Genomic DNA, 18,348 nt, shown 5'->3' with positions numbered 1-18,348 from the left:
TCCTTTTCATATAACTCAGTAAACCTGCTTCTTGTGTCAAAAAAAAAAAAAAGGACCTGCCACACAAACATCCTTATAAATCACTTTTCTTTATTTAAATCAGCGTTAGGCAGTTATGCTATGAACAACACAGGAAAATAAAAAACAAAAACAGTGACAAAAGAAAGACATTAACTCATGAGATCCAGTTAACATTAACTGCACTTGGCACTGGATAGACGTTCATGGAAAGAGGAAGAAAAAAAAAAAAAAAAAAACATTTTTCATACTCAAAAGTAGAAGTGCCTCCAGTAATCATTAAGTCAACCGTTGGGGGGCCAAAGACTGGAGAACTTAAATACGGTCTCAACAGTATTTCAACGTCGATAAAATACCGTTTTATTTTGTCCCACTTTTGCGGTGCTCTGCGCCCAGATTCAAATCGATCTCATCGCCAACCCGCGACTGCCTCCGTGCTGTGGTGGATCTGAAGGAATACGACGGGTAAGGTGCTAGGTTGTCGTCACAGTTTGTAATATTGCTACAACTGCTCACACCCGTTTATTCAGCTTGAGATTTACACAGAGAGAGGAGGCAGAGGCGAGGCTGTCTGATGAGGAACAAATAGCATCACTCCCACTCCGCCCCCCCTCCCCCCCAACATCCCATCATCGTGTCACCGCCCACAAACTCCGAAGTACCGTCACACACCCGATGTCAAGCTCAGGGGCTTTCCTTTGTGTATTTGTCCCTTTATAAATCAACCATCGATTCTTCAAAAAAAAAAATAAAACATGGAGCAACTTCGGTTACCACAATACACTCCATTTACAATGGTAGTAGTGCACAGCAACAAAAGAAAATGTCAATGAAAAAGAAAAATAAAAGAATAAATTGAACTCCAACAAAAAAAAAAAAAGGAACAGCACAATAAAAAGAAATCCCTCTCCCAGAAAAGAAAAAGTCATGATATTATTTTATAAAAAACCGACATAAAAATGTGATCAGTTCTCGCTCACCTGGAACAGATGCTGAAAGCGGCCCGTGGCTGTTTGTGGTGGACCCTGATTGTGATATTACAGATTTACAGAAGCTTTGCATCAATTTATCCCCTTCCGGGAGGTTTAATCAAGGGAGGAAACTCAACTTCCTAAAAACACTCACTGCAGCGGCTGGTGGGTTAACCCGCCAAGTATAACTCACAACAAACCTATTTGGAGGTTAACAAGCAGAGTTATTAACATTTCCCACCCTGGGTTTAACCTTCAGTGAAAATCGGATTCAAAAATACACCAGAAGGGCAACATTAACCTCTTCGATTCATGGTTTAAGTAAAGGTGGGTTTTCAGTGTAAAATCTGCAAAGATGGAATTGGTTCTCGTGGGCTTGCGAGGAAAAGCGTGAGCCAATTCCAAACCAGGAGAGAAGAAAGGCAGAGGAGAGAGAGAGAGGAGGAGGAGGAGGAGGAGGAGGAGGAGGTGACGGCCTGACTCCCTCTGATGTTTGAGTAGTATCAAGAGCCGAAAGAGAGAAGAAGAGGGATAAATAGATATATACTCTGCGATGTGGGCGAGGGGGGGGAGGGGGATGCGTGTATGTCGTGTGTGTGTGTGTATGTCGTGTGTGTGTGTGTGTGTGTGTGTGTGTGTGTGTGTGTGTGTGTGTGTGTGTGTGTGTGTGGGTCTGTCCGTCCAGTGCTTTATCTGACGGTGACTCCGAGTTTTTCCAGCACGTGGACTCCTTTCTCCTGGTACTCCTCGCGGGTCAGCCAGAAGTTGTCCTTGTCCTTCATGATGTCGGCCAGCACGGCTCCGCCCAGGAACACCATGTGCTTTCGCCTGGGAGGATCCTCGATCCGGATCTTAAATTTCTACAAGACAAGGGGACACGGAGACGTAAAAAGACGGCCCTATGTAGCCAACGAGTGTCCTGCAGTCCAAGTTATTACATTACATTATTATTACATATACATTATTGTTATTACAAAATAATTCCTATTAATAAAGTCAACCCCAATAGAATAAAGTTCTATTTAGGTTTTTGCTAAAATTGCCCATAATGAGACAATGAGCTTCTTGGCTTCTGTAGCTAGCAGAAGTGACAGTAGTTTGCCATAATAATAATACATTTTATTTATGGGTGCCTTTCATAGCACTCAAGGACACCTTAGAGTTAAAACAAGCAAAAATACAGTTATATAAAAATACAGTTATATAATTAAATTAAAACAAACACATTGAGACAGAAAAAGATTGAGCTAGAAATTGAAGAGAAAGCAATCTATCCATGATTCTGATGGAGAGTGGAGTCATGTGGGTTTTGAGGGAGGTTTTAAAGGTGGGTAGAGACTCTGTGGTACGGATGGATAGCGGGAGGCAGTTCCAAAGGCGAGGGGCAGAACGGCTAAAGGCTCTAAACCCCATTGTGGACAGGCGGGCAGAAGGAGTGGAAAGCAGTGAGGAAGAGGAGGATCGGAGAGTACGGGATGGAGTGTGGGGCTGAAGGAGTTCAGAGAGGTATGGAGGAGCGAGATTATGGAGGGCTGTGAAGGTGATGTTGCCAACTGAAACTCCACAAAAGAAGGATTAAAACAGCCTCCTGCATGAGCCAGTCACTTTCAAAACAATCCCAATTTTAAATGTATAGGTGGTGCACAGCCCCAACAGCCTGAGGTCAATAAAAACATTACATAACTAACATGACCGCCAGCAAGAAACAAATATTTACCACCTCTGAAAATGAAAATTAAGACGTGCAAATACCCTGCTAGTGTTTGTATATTAAAATCAAAATATGGAATTGGTGCCATGGCAAATATTAGAACAACTGTCATAATTACGATAGCCAAGGTGGCTTGGCTCCAATATTAAATAAATCCCAAAATGGCTGGAGGGACTAATTTTTGGAGTAAAACTTTAAACTCCTGACTGAACTGGGTTTGAAAGAAAAAAAAAAAAAAAAATTGAGGGAACAAAACTAGATGTGTATATTATTCTAACAGTGTCATGTTGTTACTGGATATGGGATATTTTGCATGACGATATTAATAGAATATGTAGAATTTTGACATTAAATATTAACGACATACAGTCCTTCCACCTGCATTAATATTGGCAGATTTCTTTGGCCACATGGGAAGCTGTAAACACAATACTGTATTGACGAAATGTATCACCTTCTGAAGTTGAAATAGTTCAGATATTACCAAACAGTCGCTATATCAACATTCAGTAGATAGGGCAACATATTAGATTATCTATTTGTTAGTCTTTTTTTGGGAAGTTACACATTTACTCTCCTTTAGCTCAGTTTTGGTCTACACCAACAAATTTCGGGTCATAAAACCAAAACAAACTTTTAAAAGATTTTTTTGGGGCATTTTAGGCCTTATTTATTTATTTATTTATTTTTTTTAAAAGAGGACTGCTAAAGATGTGAAAGGGGAGAGAGAGGGAATAACATGCAGTTAGCGTCCACAGGTTGGAACTAAAGCTGCGACCGCTGCGCCAAGGACTGAGCCTTTGTACATGGGGCGTACGCTCAACCAGGTGAGCTATCCAGGCGCGCCCCCCCCCCCCAAACAACAAACTTAGAGATGCTAAAAAAGGCTCTGGAAAGCTGAAGGAAACTAGAAACTACAGCATCGGGTGATAATTCTCTTTGGGTTTGTCACTATGAGCGACACATTACACATAATTCGATCTTTTGTTAATATCAAAATATTAGTGCAGCTTTAAAGGGATAATTCACTCAAAATCAGCTTAAAAAGGTGGCTTCACTTTATGTCAGATATAACTTACTGACAAGTTTTTAGGATGGGAGAAGCATCAAGACATCAATACAAACTTCTCAAGCCACTCCTGCCGCATCAACCACTTCTCTGCTCTCTCTGTTCCAAACACTCATATTTTCACCAAATAGGGCAAAAGCTCATGTGGCTAGCTGTCTAAACAGAGTTGTAAACAACAAACAAACAGATAAAAAAGGTGCACGTTACAAATGAAGGTAGTGTATTTAAACATATTGTGAGTGTTTGGAAGATCAGCCGGAGCTTATAGCTGAATAGCAGTGAACTGGAATATGCAAAGGGATGATTTTAAAATGTTTTTAGTTAAACGTTTTTGACACCCATTCCCCCACCCCCTCCATTGAAAGTGACAGAAATTCAAGCTAAACACTATGAAAGATTAAACTACAAACTTCCTAACAGCCATTTTTCAAATATTTAGTATAAAAAGTATTTGGTTTTTTTTCTAAAAAAGAAAGTAAAAAAAAAAAAAAAGTCCTCTGTGTCGTTACAAATTTCAAACATTTGTTACTTTTCATGAAAGATATATGTGAAAACACTATCACTACATATAAAGACATAATGACTTGCGTTTAAACGTTATGAGTCATCTGTAGACTTTTGTTTACAAAATAGCTCTGAGTAAAATCATCTCTTTGGGCTCTTTGGAATTATGAAGTGGAAATATAAGTAATGTAGGGATATTTTTCCAAAACAAATATTTATCATTGGGAAGTGAACCCCACATACAGTACGTTGTTATGAAAGTGCTCCGTTTAAGTTAAATGAATGTCTGTTGACATCTATCGCCCCCTGGTGGTGGTCTACGTACACTGCACCAGTCTGAGACCAAACACGGTGGTAAACTCTGCTCCTAAACCTCGCGGACGTGTACAGAGACAGACACGGTTGAAGTAGTAACTAGACATAATTCAAGGTGTCTAATGTATTCCGCTGTGAACTCTCAGTGTGTGGGATTTAACCTCATCAGGACAATGGGAATACTGTCAGGTGTCGGTCACCGTTTGCACACTAAACCGGCCCAAATATGTTCCCTGCGGTTAGTTGCAGCTCTCTGGCACTTTACTGCTCTCTCACATGTGGCAAACCCCGCCCAGGCCAACTTAAACAAACCCAGAGCATCAGCTGGAAATACTAATTCACACCAACTGAGAGGCCAGGTGCAGTAAAACCAGACAGAACGTTCAATGACACACTTCTTCTTTTAGAGGACAGTGGTCGCAGTGCAATTGGCACTAATCAAATTCTAAATTTGAGCTCAAATTAATTTAGTGTGACCTGTTTTCAAAGTCAAACTGTAAACCACATCTGAGCCGTTTTAGCTCAGAGTCCTTCCGTGATGCGCTTCACACAGTCAACAGCTAGAACTACTGTGTCATGGAGGCGTTGTAAAAAAAAAAAAAAGGGTCGATATCTCACCGAAAGCTTGTCCACGTCTCCCTTGAGCACACGTTCCAGGTACAGCTGCTTGAGTTCCCTCTCCAGCCGAGAGGGCAGGCCCGGGTACATAGTGGATCCTCCTGATAACACGATGTGTTTGTAGAACTCGGACCTGATGGCGGGGAGACGGAAAGAGGGTGAGAGCAGGAAGAGACCCAACAACACGCAGATAAGAAGAGAAGTAGCAGCGTTGCTAGTTTCCTTCCCCAACGGGAAGTTTTTCCCATTTTAAGTCGACAAATGTTGAAAATGAACTTCGAGGGCAGATTTAAGTCCCTCAGTGACTTAAGGTATATTCTACAAAATACAGCATTCAACTCCAACAGCAAGGAATACATCGTGACGTATCGGGTTTCCAAGCGTACATTTTCACTCATTAAGGTACCCAAATATCAATGTTCCTCCTTTCAATACACAACTCTTTGATATCTAAAACTCTCTATTGCTTCAGTGGGAGGTCTGTTGGGCGACGCCACCATCTTGCATGTCTCCGGCTGTGTGCTGGGGCTTGTTAATGTTGTGTAGTAATGTGTACAGTATATATTGATGCGTCTTTAAATTGGCACCGGAGTGCACCCGTACGCTTTCGTTGGCCTCACCTGGTGTCTATATCGGCTGCCTGGATGGTGTTGAAGAGGAGCTCCGCCACTCCGACACCCTCCACGTTGATGAGGTGGGGCTGGAACAGAGCCTCGGGGGCCTCAAACCGCTCTCCTCCCACCTTGATCACACGACCATCTGGCAGCTGGAGATGCGTGGGAGGGAAGAGATGAAAATAGACGGAACAAATAAAATATGACACCACTGAAGAGGTAGGACTTAATATGTGACTCAATAGTCATAAATCTTGAATGTAGGAGTTGAAAATGATACTACTCAATGGTTGTTTTCAATGTATGAAAGGATGTCATAACTTCTCAATAAACCCTTTTAAAAGAAAAATATATGCATGTCTTGTAGTTAAAAATCCTCCAAGACTCTGATAATGTTGTACAGCAAGTTGAAGCACAGTTTGCAGAGTGTAGGCTCCAAAGTGAGTTGAGTGAATGTGTGTGTGTGTGTGTGTGTGTGTGTGTGTGTGTGTGTGTGTGTGTGTGTGTGTGTGTGGTGTGTGGACTATAAAAAGGCTTCATTCAGCGGAGGGCAGTGGGAGGAAGCAGAGCCCAGCCACCGCCGCAAAGTGGCTGCACAGGAAATGATGTAACGCACAGTTCAGGGCCCTTCGGCCACAGTTACATTGCCCTCCTTGTTTCGGCACACAAAATGATACTTACACATCCATGTTCACACACCTACACACACACACGGTCGCCTACACTAACCCAAACACACACACGGTCAGTGAGCTCTGAGACACAACATGCGCTCGGTAAGGCGTGCAGTAACACAGACTTCAGGACCTGCGTTTAGATTCTGTGGTTCCCTCTGCAGGGAAAATGGCCTTGGAAAGAAAAGCAAGCCTGGTGGAGGAGCTCTGCACCCCCATATGTTTGAGTCCCAGAGAAAACAGTTAGTCAGCAGCACTGCCCTGTCCTAAAGCAGCCAACAGAACCAACAACGGGCATGTGGTAGGCTACTTAGCTCAGTGCAGAAACAGATTTAGTTACCCCATTAGTTTTGATTACTTCAAAATACTGCCACTTTTGAGTAACAAATCCTTTGGGATCCCTCCCATTCTGCAATGCTATTTTGAGCAGAAATTTAAAACTTGTGTGCATAAAAACAACTCATTTTACCAAAAAAAAAAGTAGGGCTGGAAATATGTTGCCATTTAACGGTGAAATGGCCAACGTATTTATAAAAATATATATATATATATATATATATATATATATATATATATATATATATATATATATATATATATATATATATATATATTAAAAAAACAGCTGCTTAATGGGTCTAACAAACAAGGATTTTTCCATTTTTGGAGTAACCTCAATGTTTTTAGCAGTTATTGCACATCTGTATCCGAAAGACGTTATTTGTCCTTTTTATCCTTTTATTCAGTCTCAGAGTCCTGACTGGTTTTCTTGAGCTCATGTCTCTGATTTAGTTCATTCCTCTATTTCTTCAAAAGGAGGAGTTCTTTTTATTATTGTTTTATGGTATATTTATTAGATAGGTGACAGCAGGAAACAGTGAGCGAGGTGACATGGCATGCTGCCTCACGATCGTCCAAGGGGAGACATGTTGGGAGTTTAATAAAACTGCAGAAATTATTTATCGTGTCTTTATTTAAATGTTTGGGCTTGCTACCTATTGTTATGTTTCTCATTTTTGTCCAGTTCCTTTCCCCCCCCTATTTGATTGAATAGTGCACAGAATGTCCATGCGAGGGCAGCAACTCGCTTTTAAGTCTGGCTTCACACTGGCTGCTGTGTCTGCACACTTGATGAAACGACAATCACAAACACCAGGTTACGGTTTTAGCTCAGCAACAGTTTACCAGCTCTGTGAAATGACCCTTACAAACAAAAAGCCATATCCTAAACTTTTACGTATTAATAGAGTGCCTGTACCAACAATCTGTGCACTGATGCTGTACGTGTAGCTCACTTCTGGTAGCTTTTATTAAAATAATGTTCTATTAAATGTGAACCTAAGCAGATTTGTCAGTGTTTTATTATGGTGAAAAAAAAAAAAAAAAACTTGAATATTTACAGTGTACGATTCCACCAGCACGGTGGTCTCCAGGGCCAGCTTCTGCTCCTGCTCGATGTTGTAGCCCACGTAGCACAGCTTCTCCTTCATCATACGCACCGTCTCAAAGTCTGCAGAGTGGTTGAAGGCATAACCCCTCAACAACAACAACTGCACCCAGAAAGGGAGGAAGAGGATGGCAGAGAAATAGAAGAAAGGAGAGGAAGGTCAGAAGCCTAATTCTTTTGAGTCACCACTGAAGTATATATTCAAATAATAATTAAACAAGAACTAGTTACTGTCAGTTAAGACCCTGTTACTTCCTTTTACAAAGAAGAGGATGCCAGTTTCCCCTTCCTAAACAGCAACAAGACTAACAAAACATTCTGGATTTCTATTTTTTTTTTTTATTATTATAATTCTAGCCCATGTAAAGAGACTGGACTCACACGTATTTGTTTTACTACAAATGCAATAAATTATGAATTAAGTAGAACAATGGCTCTCTTGTGCATTATGATAGTGCAGCACCACTGTGTCCTATTATCTAGAATCTACCATCTGAAGATCAATCCACATTAATTTTTTTTTAAACAATCAAAATGACACATTCATACAGTATATACTCTACTGACTAACTACCTTGTTTGCACTGCTAGTTTTTGTTGAGTTCTTTGCTACTCTGTCTAGCCCTGTCATGACTGACTGGATACCTTGATGAGATAGCGGGTGATGTCCCTGCCTGCGATGTCCAGGCGTCTTGTCAGGTGAGGCAGGCTGAAGCCCTCATACACTGGACAGATGTGTGTCACACCATCACCCGAGTCCACCACCACACCGGTCAGAAGGCCTAAAAACACACAAAAACACACAAAAACACAAAAAACACACACACACACACACACACACACACACACACACACACACACACACACACACACACACACACACACACACACACAAAACAGTTAATAATCAACGTGACATCATGACTTCGTGTAAACATATACGCCACTTTCTAAATCCAAGTGGTCTGTAAGAATTTTGATCTAGCCGTGTGTATGTCTACGCCGTATACAGCGGATGGGTTGTGTTTAGGAAAAGAAGAACGGGACGGTTGGGTTTAAGAAAAGAAGAACGGGAAGGTTTGGTTTAGGAAAAGAAGAACGGGATGGTTGGGTTTAGTAAAAGAAGAACGGGACAGTTGGGTTTAGTAAAAGAAGAACGGACGGTTTGGTTTAGTAAAAGAAGAACGGGATGGTTGGGTTTAGTAAAAGAAGAACGGGACAGTTGGGTTTAGTAAAAGAAGAACAGGATGGTTGGGTTTAGTAAAAGAAGAATGGGACAGTTGGGTTTAGTAAAAGAAGAATGTGACAGTTGGGTTTAGTAAAAGAAGAACGGGACGGTTTGGTTTAGGAAAAGAAGAACGGGATGGTTGGGTTTAGTAAAAGAAGAACGGGACAGTTGGGTTTAGTAAAAGAAGAACGGGACAGTTGGGTTTAGTAAAAGAAGAACGGGATGGTTGGGTTTAGTAAAAGAAGAACAGGATGGTTGGGTTTAGTAAAAGAAGAACGGGACAGTTGGGTTTAGTAAAAGAAGAACGGGACAGTTGGGTTTAGTAAAAGAAGAACGGGACAGTTGGGTTTAGTAAAAGAAGAACGGGATGGTTGGGTTTAGTAAAAGAATAACAGGATGGTTGGGTTTAGTAAAAGAAGAATGTGACAGTTGGGTTTAGTAAAAGAAGAACGGGATGGTTGGGTTTAGTAAAAGAAGAATGTGACAGTTGGGTTTAGTAAAAGAAGAACGGGATGGTTGGGTTTAGTAAAAGAAGAACGGGACAGTTGGGTTTAGGAAACGTGACACGCGGGACACGATCCCCGGTCTCCTGGGTGAAAGTCCTGTGCTGTTTGACCCATCAACCAACCTCCCTATGTGGATTTTCTGGCTTGTATACTAGGGCTGTGCAATTAATTGAATTTCCATTTCAATTTTGGCTCCCAACGATCACCAAAATAGTACAATCAAGTAAAAAACAATTATTTTGCCATATTCTGTTTTGCAAGAAACACTCTTATTTTGTCTTGTATTCTGAATGACACGCGCATGCGCGCATCCACACGCGCACATCCGCCCCTCCTGAAGCCAGTCAGGGAGCCAAGTCGTGTGCATATCATCCGCTGGAATTTAAAAACTCCGCGCCAGTAAAGATGGCAGCAGCATTTGGTGAGCAAAAAAAGGCAAAACCAACTCAGTTGTCTGGGAACAGCTAACGTTAGCTAACCCTGCGGTCCCTCTGCCTTTGCCCCCCCGCCCGCTGTAGTAGACGTATTCCCCCGACACGCTGTATTCACTTACTGTTTAAAACTTTTTCCAGCTTAGTGGGGGTGCATAGACATACTGCTCAAAACCAACATGAAAAAACATAGTAATGTTCCCTCAGCATTTAGTTTTGTTGTTAAACTGTATGTAAATGAGCAGGGACGTTAAATCACCTGTTTCACGTAACGTTACTCTAAGGTACCGTCTATGTGCTGGATTTTTCCTAAGGTTAGCTAGCAAATAAGCCCACTGACGCGACATTATTGTTGATATTTTAGCACAATGTTTAGTAATGACAGTAGTAGTGGTCATAGTGAGTGAACATGTGATGTGAGATGCACATTGTGTTATGTCTGTGGAACTGTTCAGCTGCGTAACGTTATGTGCGTTATCTGTAAAGCTGAACCGACTCACAGAAGTACAAGATTTTATTCTGATCCAAAGGACACTAACAGATTATACCCTGGACACTATCCATTATATCCAAATGTTAATGAGTAATCGTGTTAAATAATCATGATTTCAATAGTGACCAAAATAATCGTGATTATTATTTTTTCCATAATCGAGCAGCCCTATTTCATACTACTCGCTACCGTAGTCGCTCTTAATGCTACGTCATTTTCTCAGGAGAACTTGGCGTAAATTAACACAATCGCAAGTTAATGTAAGTCAATGGAGGCCAAACGGCGTTGATAAACACACTAAAAAGCGATTATGCGTCTTGATAACACGCCAAAATGGCATACGAATTGGCGTGTCATAAATACGCCACTTATTGAGATCAGTCGGTTAATAATCTACAATTCTACCAAGCTAGGTGTGTTTGTGTCCGAGTTTTGTCCTGTGTGTGCTTTGGGCTACTTATTGTTAGCTTGCTGTTGGCTGGGTAAACACACAAATCCTGGAAAGATAACACATCTAATGTAACAATTAACTGCTAATAACAGCTCAGTCTGTAATAGACTCCGATACAAAATGATAGAGCAGTGCACAGACCTAACGCAGAGTTCTGTGTTCAAAACTGAGTCGGAGTCTCGGTGGAGGGGCAAATAGTTTCAGAGTTCATCTAATCCCGCTTGATGGTGGGGTTTAACTAATCCCAACACTTTAGATAATGTTAGGATATCGTGTCAGTGGAACAGTGTAAAGTGATGTTCACGGGACTGTCTAGACTTTCTGGTGTAAAGAATAACACGTCTGGTATCCAAGTAGTGTCATAAAACAAATCTTTGCACAAACTATTTGACAAAGGTGTGGTAGTTAAACACTGCCACACCAGAATTTTTCCGCAATTAAAATGAGAAGTCTTCTGTCGCCGAGCTGCTGAGCTACTAATAATTTACCCGTCATAACACACAAGATACACTTCTGGTGTGATATTGAAAACTTAGACTTGCAGCCCAAGCATGCATGTTGGACTTCCTACCTTGGGCATACAGCGTCAGCACAGCTTGTATGGCAATGTAGACTCCTGAAAACTGGTAGGTCTCAAACATCACCTGTAGGAGAAGCCAGAAAACGTCAGACAGCAGGTACAATTACTTGCTGATGAAAACAGTACAGCTGGGAACACTTGCAAAACATTATCCGTAATGTATAAAGTCTATACTTTGATTAACTGGATATAGAGTGAATGAGTATAGTGTAACATTCATCAGTGATACAGAGTAGAAAAGATCTTCAAACCCACAGTAAGAAATGCATAAACTAGTAAATGTCCCCTTTTTGCTGTTCCCTTCACACAACTACAAAAATACTTTCAAGCTGTACACACACAAAAATAAATGTCAACATACTTCAATGATTTTTTCGCGGTTCTTGGTGGGGTTCATGGGTGGTTCGGTCAACAAGATCTTGCAGTTGCGGGAGTCGATGTTGAGCTTCTCTGGGCCGAAGGTGTAGTCCCACAGGTGCTTCATGTCATCCCAGTTCCTGACGATGCCGTTCTCCATGGGGTAGTTGACCTCCAGCATGGAGCGCAGCTCGCTGGCCTCGTCCCCCACCATCAAGTCCTGGAGGGAGAGGTCAAAGGTCAACAGGGATAAATACTCCGACGTTGTGCAGTGTAGCCCTCCACTTCTGAAAGCCAGTTGGGATCATTCAGGATCACTGAGCGTGGGGATGAGCACTGAGTATTAGATGAGGGCAATAAAATCAGTCATTTCAACTTGTCCCTTTGGCCTGCTAGTCTCATGAAATCAAAGAAACTGGATCATCCGGCCGAGTCATCTGTCAGATGGCAACAGCTGCATTAATGTCCTCGCCCAAAGTAGTTTTTAAAAAAAACTACTTTAAAACTCAGTTACCCAGCATGCAAAACAAGCCATTATTTACCATGCATCTACACACCTGGAAACACTTGTTTCCCTCTAGCTACAGTACCAAACCACTTGTTTTAGCACCATTCAACTAGCTGCATGCAAGGCAGCCTGGCAATGTAAACAACCGCTGGGTTAGAGCTCAGTGTTAGCCACACAGTCAAGCATCTCACGTTCCACTTGGAGACATCAAAAGCCTAGTGAAGGCAGCCATTTTATGGGTTCATCCTGTGTGCTTTGGCATTAACAAAGTACCAGTCATAGGCATTGCCTCCATGTGGTCTCAATAAAAAAAAAAAGGAAAAACAGATGTGTTTCCATCTCCCACTTTCAGCTGTCTGCCATGCATCCTCAAGCGTGGACACTTCCTCTGCACTTGTAAAGGTGAAACACCCAGAGATACTAAAGCAAATGCTCTAAATTAGACATTCCTTAAATAAGATATGTTTGTGGCGACATCACAGTGAGGTAAACAGATCTGTGATGCACAGGTACACAACATTTATCATTTAGCACCAAGCTTTCTAGCTGCAGCTGACATTTTGGGTTCTTTTTAACAGAAAACTGTTGTGATTATCTTAGTCCTTAAATAGCAGCAGGATTGAGCGGTGGGGGTGGGGGGTGTGTATCTGTCGGGATGCGCCAGCAGATCGGCCTCTGAAAATGGAATCGGTCCAAAATCTCTTTTAGCACTCCATCGATAACAGCTGGCCTTTGATTCATCACAGCCATTTCTGCAACACTTTCAGCCTGGAGAGAGGAGTGCATTAACGTAAGGGCTGTATATCTATCGGACCTTCTGCCACTCATTTGGCAAACACTCAAACTCAATGGCAACTAGTTGGGATGTAGAAGAATGGGATCATTGTGTGAGTAAGAAAACACAATAGAAAACAAATGAAGAAAAGACACTGGACACAAAAACAAACCCATCTAAAACAAAGAAAGAGTTTAATTCGGTTGAGCTCAAAACATTACACAACTCTCCGGTGCAGGCAAGAACAGGAGGCACACACCAACCTGAACTTACCATCTTCTGGGCATTCTACTTCATCGGGAGGGAACAAAACATGGAGGAAGAGGAAGGTAGATATAAAAAAAATATATATACAAAAATGAATAAACATGAGAAATATATAGGCTTCATGAAAATAATAGGAAACTGTCATAAATTTAGAGTTCAGCTGCGTAATCAACAGATCTTTACCCAGATTCCACGATTTATTCAAATATTTCTCATTTGCAGGAATGCACTGGAGATACTGTAGTTGGTACTGGGAGGATGTCGACAACAAGCTGGTGTAGCTTGTGGTTAGGATTGATTTTGTTATGTAACAGATGTCATAACTGAATGGGACTCTTACTGGAGCTCACTTCACAATGATAACAGATCTTTTAGAGGGGGAATTAGACAGTCTGTGGCTTTGACATAGTGCTTACATTAGAAACTGACTCTGCTCTGTTGCGTGCAATTTCATATCATCTTGCTTTTTCACTCATTAGCAGGTTATATTTTTGTCTTATCAGTGGTTTCCTGACCAGGTTCAAACTTGAAACCAAGACTTTCTTTCATTCCAGCCACCTCAGGTGGAGGACCAGTTCGTACCTTGATCTCAATGTTTCCGACTTTGGCTGTCGAGCGAATAATGGGCCTCCCAACAAGCGCAGGGAAGATGTGCTCTGGGAAGTTGGAGCCTGCATAGCCGCACTTGACAAACTAAAAGAGAGAGAGAGACAAGAAAACGAGAGCACAGAGGAAGTGATGTGAGGAAATACATTTAAGTACTGATGAGATAAACTGTGCAATACAGCCAGCCATCACTGTCATCCTGTTGATAACAGTGGGCTTAATTAGCATTCAGAGAGAGATAAAAATGTAACCACCGACGCTACAGTGTCTGAATCTCCATGTGTGTGTGAGTATCATCATCTACGGCCAGCGCCTTCTTTACATGAAGTCTCCAGCACAAAGGTAGTAAATATCAAATGTATTTATTTTTTAAGGTTGATCCTTAGCTTTTATCAAGAAAAAAATAAACATACAATTTTGGTTAAACTCCATTATTATTTTATTTTTAGTTAATTTATTAAGATCTCAAATCTGTATAAAAAATAAATCCATAATAGGATGTTAGTATGATGGTTCTGGGTCCTCAATGTTTCTTAAGTTATAAAGTCCTATCAGAAATCTATATGTTTTTTTAGAAAACATATAGCCACAGAGACAATAGTTAGTAATGTGTGGAGTGGACATGAAAAACAAGCAGGTCACTCAGCTATAAAAGTTACATGAGCTCAAAGAATGGTATCATTGAACTGTAAGACCAGGAAAAGATAGCACTTACAAGCTGTATCATGGTATTGTCTCAGTTTGAACGCTGTTGTGTTAACATTTTGCCCCAGCGCTAACACCTTTTCCCGTGCATGCAAGTTGCACACATTTATGCACAGTCCTTCCTCTGCAATGCTTTAATTTAATTAATGTATGCCTGTTATCGCAATATTGCATGTTGGATTCTTCTGCCTTTGTACTTTTTGTGTGACCTCAAACAACGTAAAAAAAAAAATGTGAATAAAGACTCCTCCCCCGCACCCCAAACTCCTAGTGTGAATGAGTACATTCAAAGATGAGCCACAAAGCTAACTAACTAGAGTAGACTTTTTGAATCCGTATACAGTTCACTACCCCTCTGCCCTGACCTAAAGTCTATAGCCCTAACAAAGGGATTTGGATAAAGAAGATTGTAAGAGTAACAGGCAAAGTGACCTGATTCTGTATCTAGTGCAATTTTGGGATTCTTTGATTAATTATCTTACGGAACCAGTTCAACTTCCGTGGTGAGTTTTAGTGGAAAATTGTGAAATTTACAAGTAAACCAAACAACTCAGTTGTCTTATTTATCAGATGTATGTGCTTGGTAGGATAGATGTTGCAAAGCAAGGTTCAACGTTCTGATTTTATAATTGACTATGATGTGAAACAGCATGTATCAGTGCTCTGAAAATGTGCTGGTGATGTATGTGGCTGTGGTTTAGACTCGTCTCACTTCCTCTTGACTTCTCAGTTCAACCCTGACACAGGGGAGTTTTTTTCCGAGCTTTGCATAAGGCTCTGTAAAAAGTTACATCTAAAAAAACCTTATTAGTCAGTAACATGCTGAGCCAACATCCTCTTTGACTGCTGGCAAGTTTTAGAAAGGAAGTCCTTACAATCCAAAAAGAGGCCGTATTACCTGTGTGCAATGAGTAATTCCTTGACGTAAACACAGATCAGCCAAGTGCATGTTATTTCTTTATTTTGGATCCCCATTACTTAAAGCTACTGTTATAAGCTGGATGAGAGTAGAAACTGTTTTGCAATGTTTTTTATTACATAGCTATACGTTCATAAAGTTTACGTCAACCCTCATCTGTCCAGTAAAGTTATGTTCAAATAAAGCAGATTAAGAACAAATCTGCATATGAAAAAAAGGAATGGGGTGTGGTCTTTCCAAGGCCCAAAGACCTTACTGCAAGTTAGGTGAAATTTCTGGCGCTGTAGGAGGAGGGCGACTTTCCGGGAGCCCCCCGTACTAGTGTAAAGGTTATTTTTTAGTTTTTTATTCATGGGGGTTGTCTATAGGCAGTAGTGAACTAGATTTGTTATTTACTTATTTTAATATGTCCCCTACATCTACTTACTTTTAAGTTGCTTTCTTTTAAAAGGAGCCTTCCAGCATTAGATTTTCACGTTTGTACCATACTCTATAAAAGAAGTTTATAGGTATGCACAATATGAGGAATATACGAGATAACGTTGTTGAATATCGCGATAACATTATTGTTTAGGATAAATAGATATTAAAATGTACTCAGTTCGCCTTTCTGCTGCTTTTAGTATACTGCACTAAAATAGAAAAAAAAATGCTTGTTGAATTAAAAAAAAAACGTAGAAAATTATTTTCAACATTATTTTATTGAACAAATTGAACATGAACAGATCACATAGGGCACGTGCAGTTTTCTATTAATATTTAACAAAAAAAAAATCATGTGTCTTCGGCGATGTGTTTTAGCGCAAGTTGATATCGCGATGACGACGATAAAGCCCTATTTAGTACTTGTATAACCGGTGTGACAATACATTTTGAAATGTAACGTTATATCCGTGAAATTGGTGCTAGCTGCTGAACAGGGAAACATAAAGGTGGTTCATCATTAACCTGACACGGCCCACCGGACGTTGAGTATCAGGACACAATCTAGCTACTGTGCTTGATAAATAAACCAAATGTGCAACAGAAATACCAAATCTGAAAATCCGGCATCGTTTGCAAAACAAATCCCTGAAATGACCGACGCAGCTGCCAGACAGTGAACCAAACGTTCAAAATTCTAGGATGGCGAAAGCATTGGAAGGCATGACCCGCCCTACTCACCCTCTGATTGGCTAGCACTCGTTGCCTGCTCTATTTGGGTTGGTTAGGTTTAGACAAGAGGAGTGGGATAGCTCAGGGTTAGGGTAAGAATGTCAGAGTAAGCCAATCAAAAGGTAGAGTAAGGCGGGACGTGCCATCACAATCCTGGAAAAAGAATGCTCGCTAACCAGACAGCCAGCTGTTAAATGCTAGCAGTAAATTAGCAGGCTAGCTAGCTGCCTTAGCTTCGTAACCGTCGGTAGCAAATGAGCAGTTACTCGTCAGCCTCAATTGTGCGATTAATGCCGCTGTGAAAGATATAGCCAGAGTGGTGTATTCAGCTTTTATACTGACACGTAAACCCACTCTACGTGCTGTTTCCGTGTCGGGTCTGGATGAATGAAAATTAGCTGGCTAACAGGCTAGCTAACTACCCATCCACCCAGTTATCGCTAGCTAGCTTGGCCGCTGACAGCCCCACTTCCTGTTTCAGCAAATCGTTCGACATAACGACACCGTTTACAGAGAGCCACGGATGGAAAGCGTGTTAGACCAAAGCAGCAAACTTACCCCAGTCCCATTATCACAGACTACCACTTTCCTTCCCTGGCTGTCCATTATGTTAAAGCCCAGTTGCCGCTGAACCTCCCTCAACTTTCTTCGGCAAGCCGGAAGGAAGACACACACCAACCCGGCGAGAGGAGGAAGGGTAGGGTGCTCATCCGGTGTGTGACAGAGCCGTTCAAATGTCAGTCACTCCCTCCAATAATGTTCAGCTTCAAACTCCTTACTTTTACAATCGCAACAAATGCATTGACTGCTTGCATTGCTAGAAACACAGTTTTCAAAGGTACTGGATTCGTGTATGCAGTGTAGGGCTGGGCGATATGGAGAAAATCAAATATCACTATATGTTTGACCAAATACCTCAATATCGATACCGCAACGATATTGTAGTGTTGACTATTGGTGCTTTCACAAAATATTTACGCAGTGAAATTTTTGATAAATGATCATCAGTAATGTTGATATAATGACTAAGTATGTAAAGGCAAATAATAGAACAGTTCAGAAAAATGACATCACTTTACTGTAATGCAGCCTTTAAAACCATCATCTGCCTAAAAATGTAAATTTTTACTCCCTAGAACAGTCTGGATCTTTAGAGCATGTATCATGGACAAATTATAGCAGATAATGGATAATCTTGCAATTTTTATTTTAGTTTTCTCTACTGTGTTTATTGTTATGCACCAAAACACCCAGGCAAATTCATTGTATGCGAAGGGCTACTTATACCTACTATTTACCTACTGATTCTGATAAATAACTTGATATAGCCTAATATAACAGTTGATAGGAAGCTGAAAAAGCCCTAATTATCTACAGCATTTTTAGGAAAGTGTTGCATATATCATCATACAAAGCATTTCTGTCC

General features: G+C 40.9%; 1 protein-coding gene across 1 annotated transcript; it reads right to left on the bottom strand.

The window, feature by feature from the left end:
• Positions 1 to 70: 70 nt before the first annotated feature.
• On the bottom strand, positions 71 to 17,629 carry LOC120548133 (actin-related protein 2-A). Its single transcript, XM_039784166.1, has 9 exons — positions 17,481 to 17,629; positions 14,120 to 14,230; positions 11,992 to 12,207; positions 11,622 to 11,694; positions 8,587 to 8,723; positions 7,895 to 8,044; positions 5,827 to 5,972; positions 5,207 to 5,339; positions 71 to 1,849 (listed from the first exon to the last, which is right to left on the bottom strand). The coding sequence occupies exons 1-9, from the start codon at positions 17,526 to 17,528 to the stop codon at positions 1,679 to 1,681; spliced, it is 1,185 nt and encodes a 394-aa protein (XP_039640100.1). The 5' UTR covers positions 17,529 to 17,629; the 3' UTR covers positions 71 to 1,678.
• Between the last annotated feature and the right edge of the window lie 719 nt (positions 17,630 to 18,348).

The sequence above is a fragment of the Perca fluviatilis genome, chromosome 19, assembly GCF_010015445.1.
Source record: "Perca fluviatilis chromosome 19, GENO_Pfluv_1.0, whole genome shotgun sequence".
Classification (NCBI taxonomy): Eukaryota; Metazoa; Chordata; class Actinopteri; order Perciformes; family Percidae; genus Perca; species Perca fluviatilis.
This window is presented reverse-complemented; position numbering and strand designations above follow the sequence as displayed.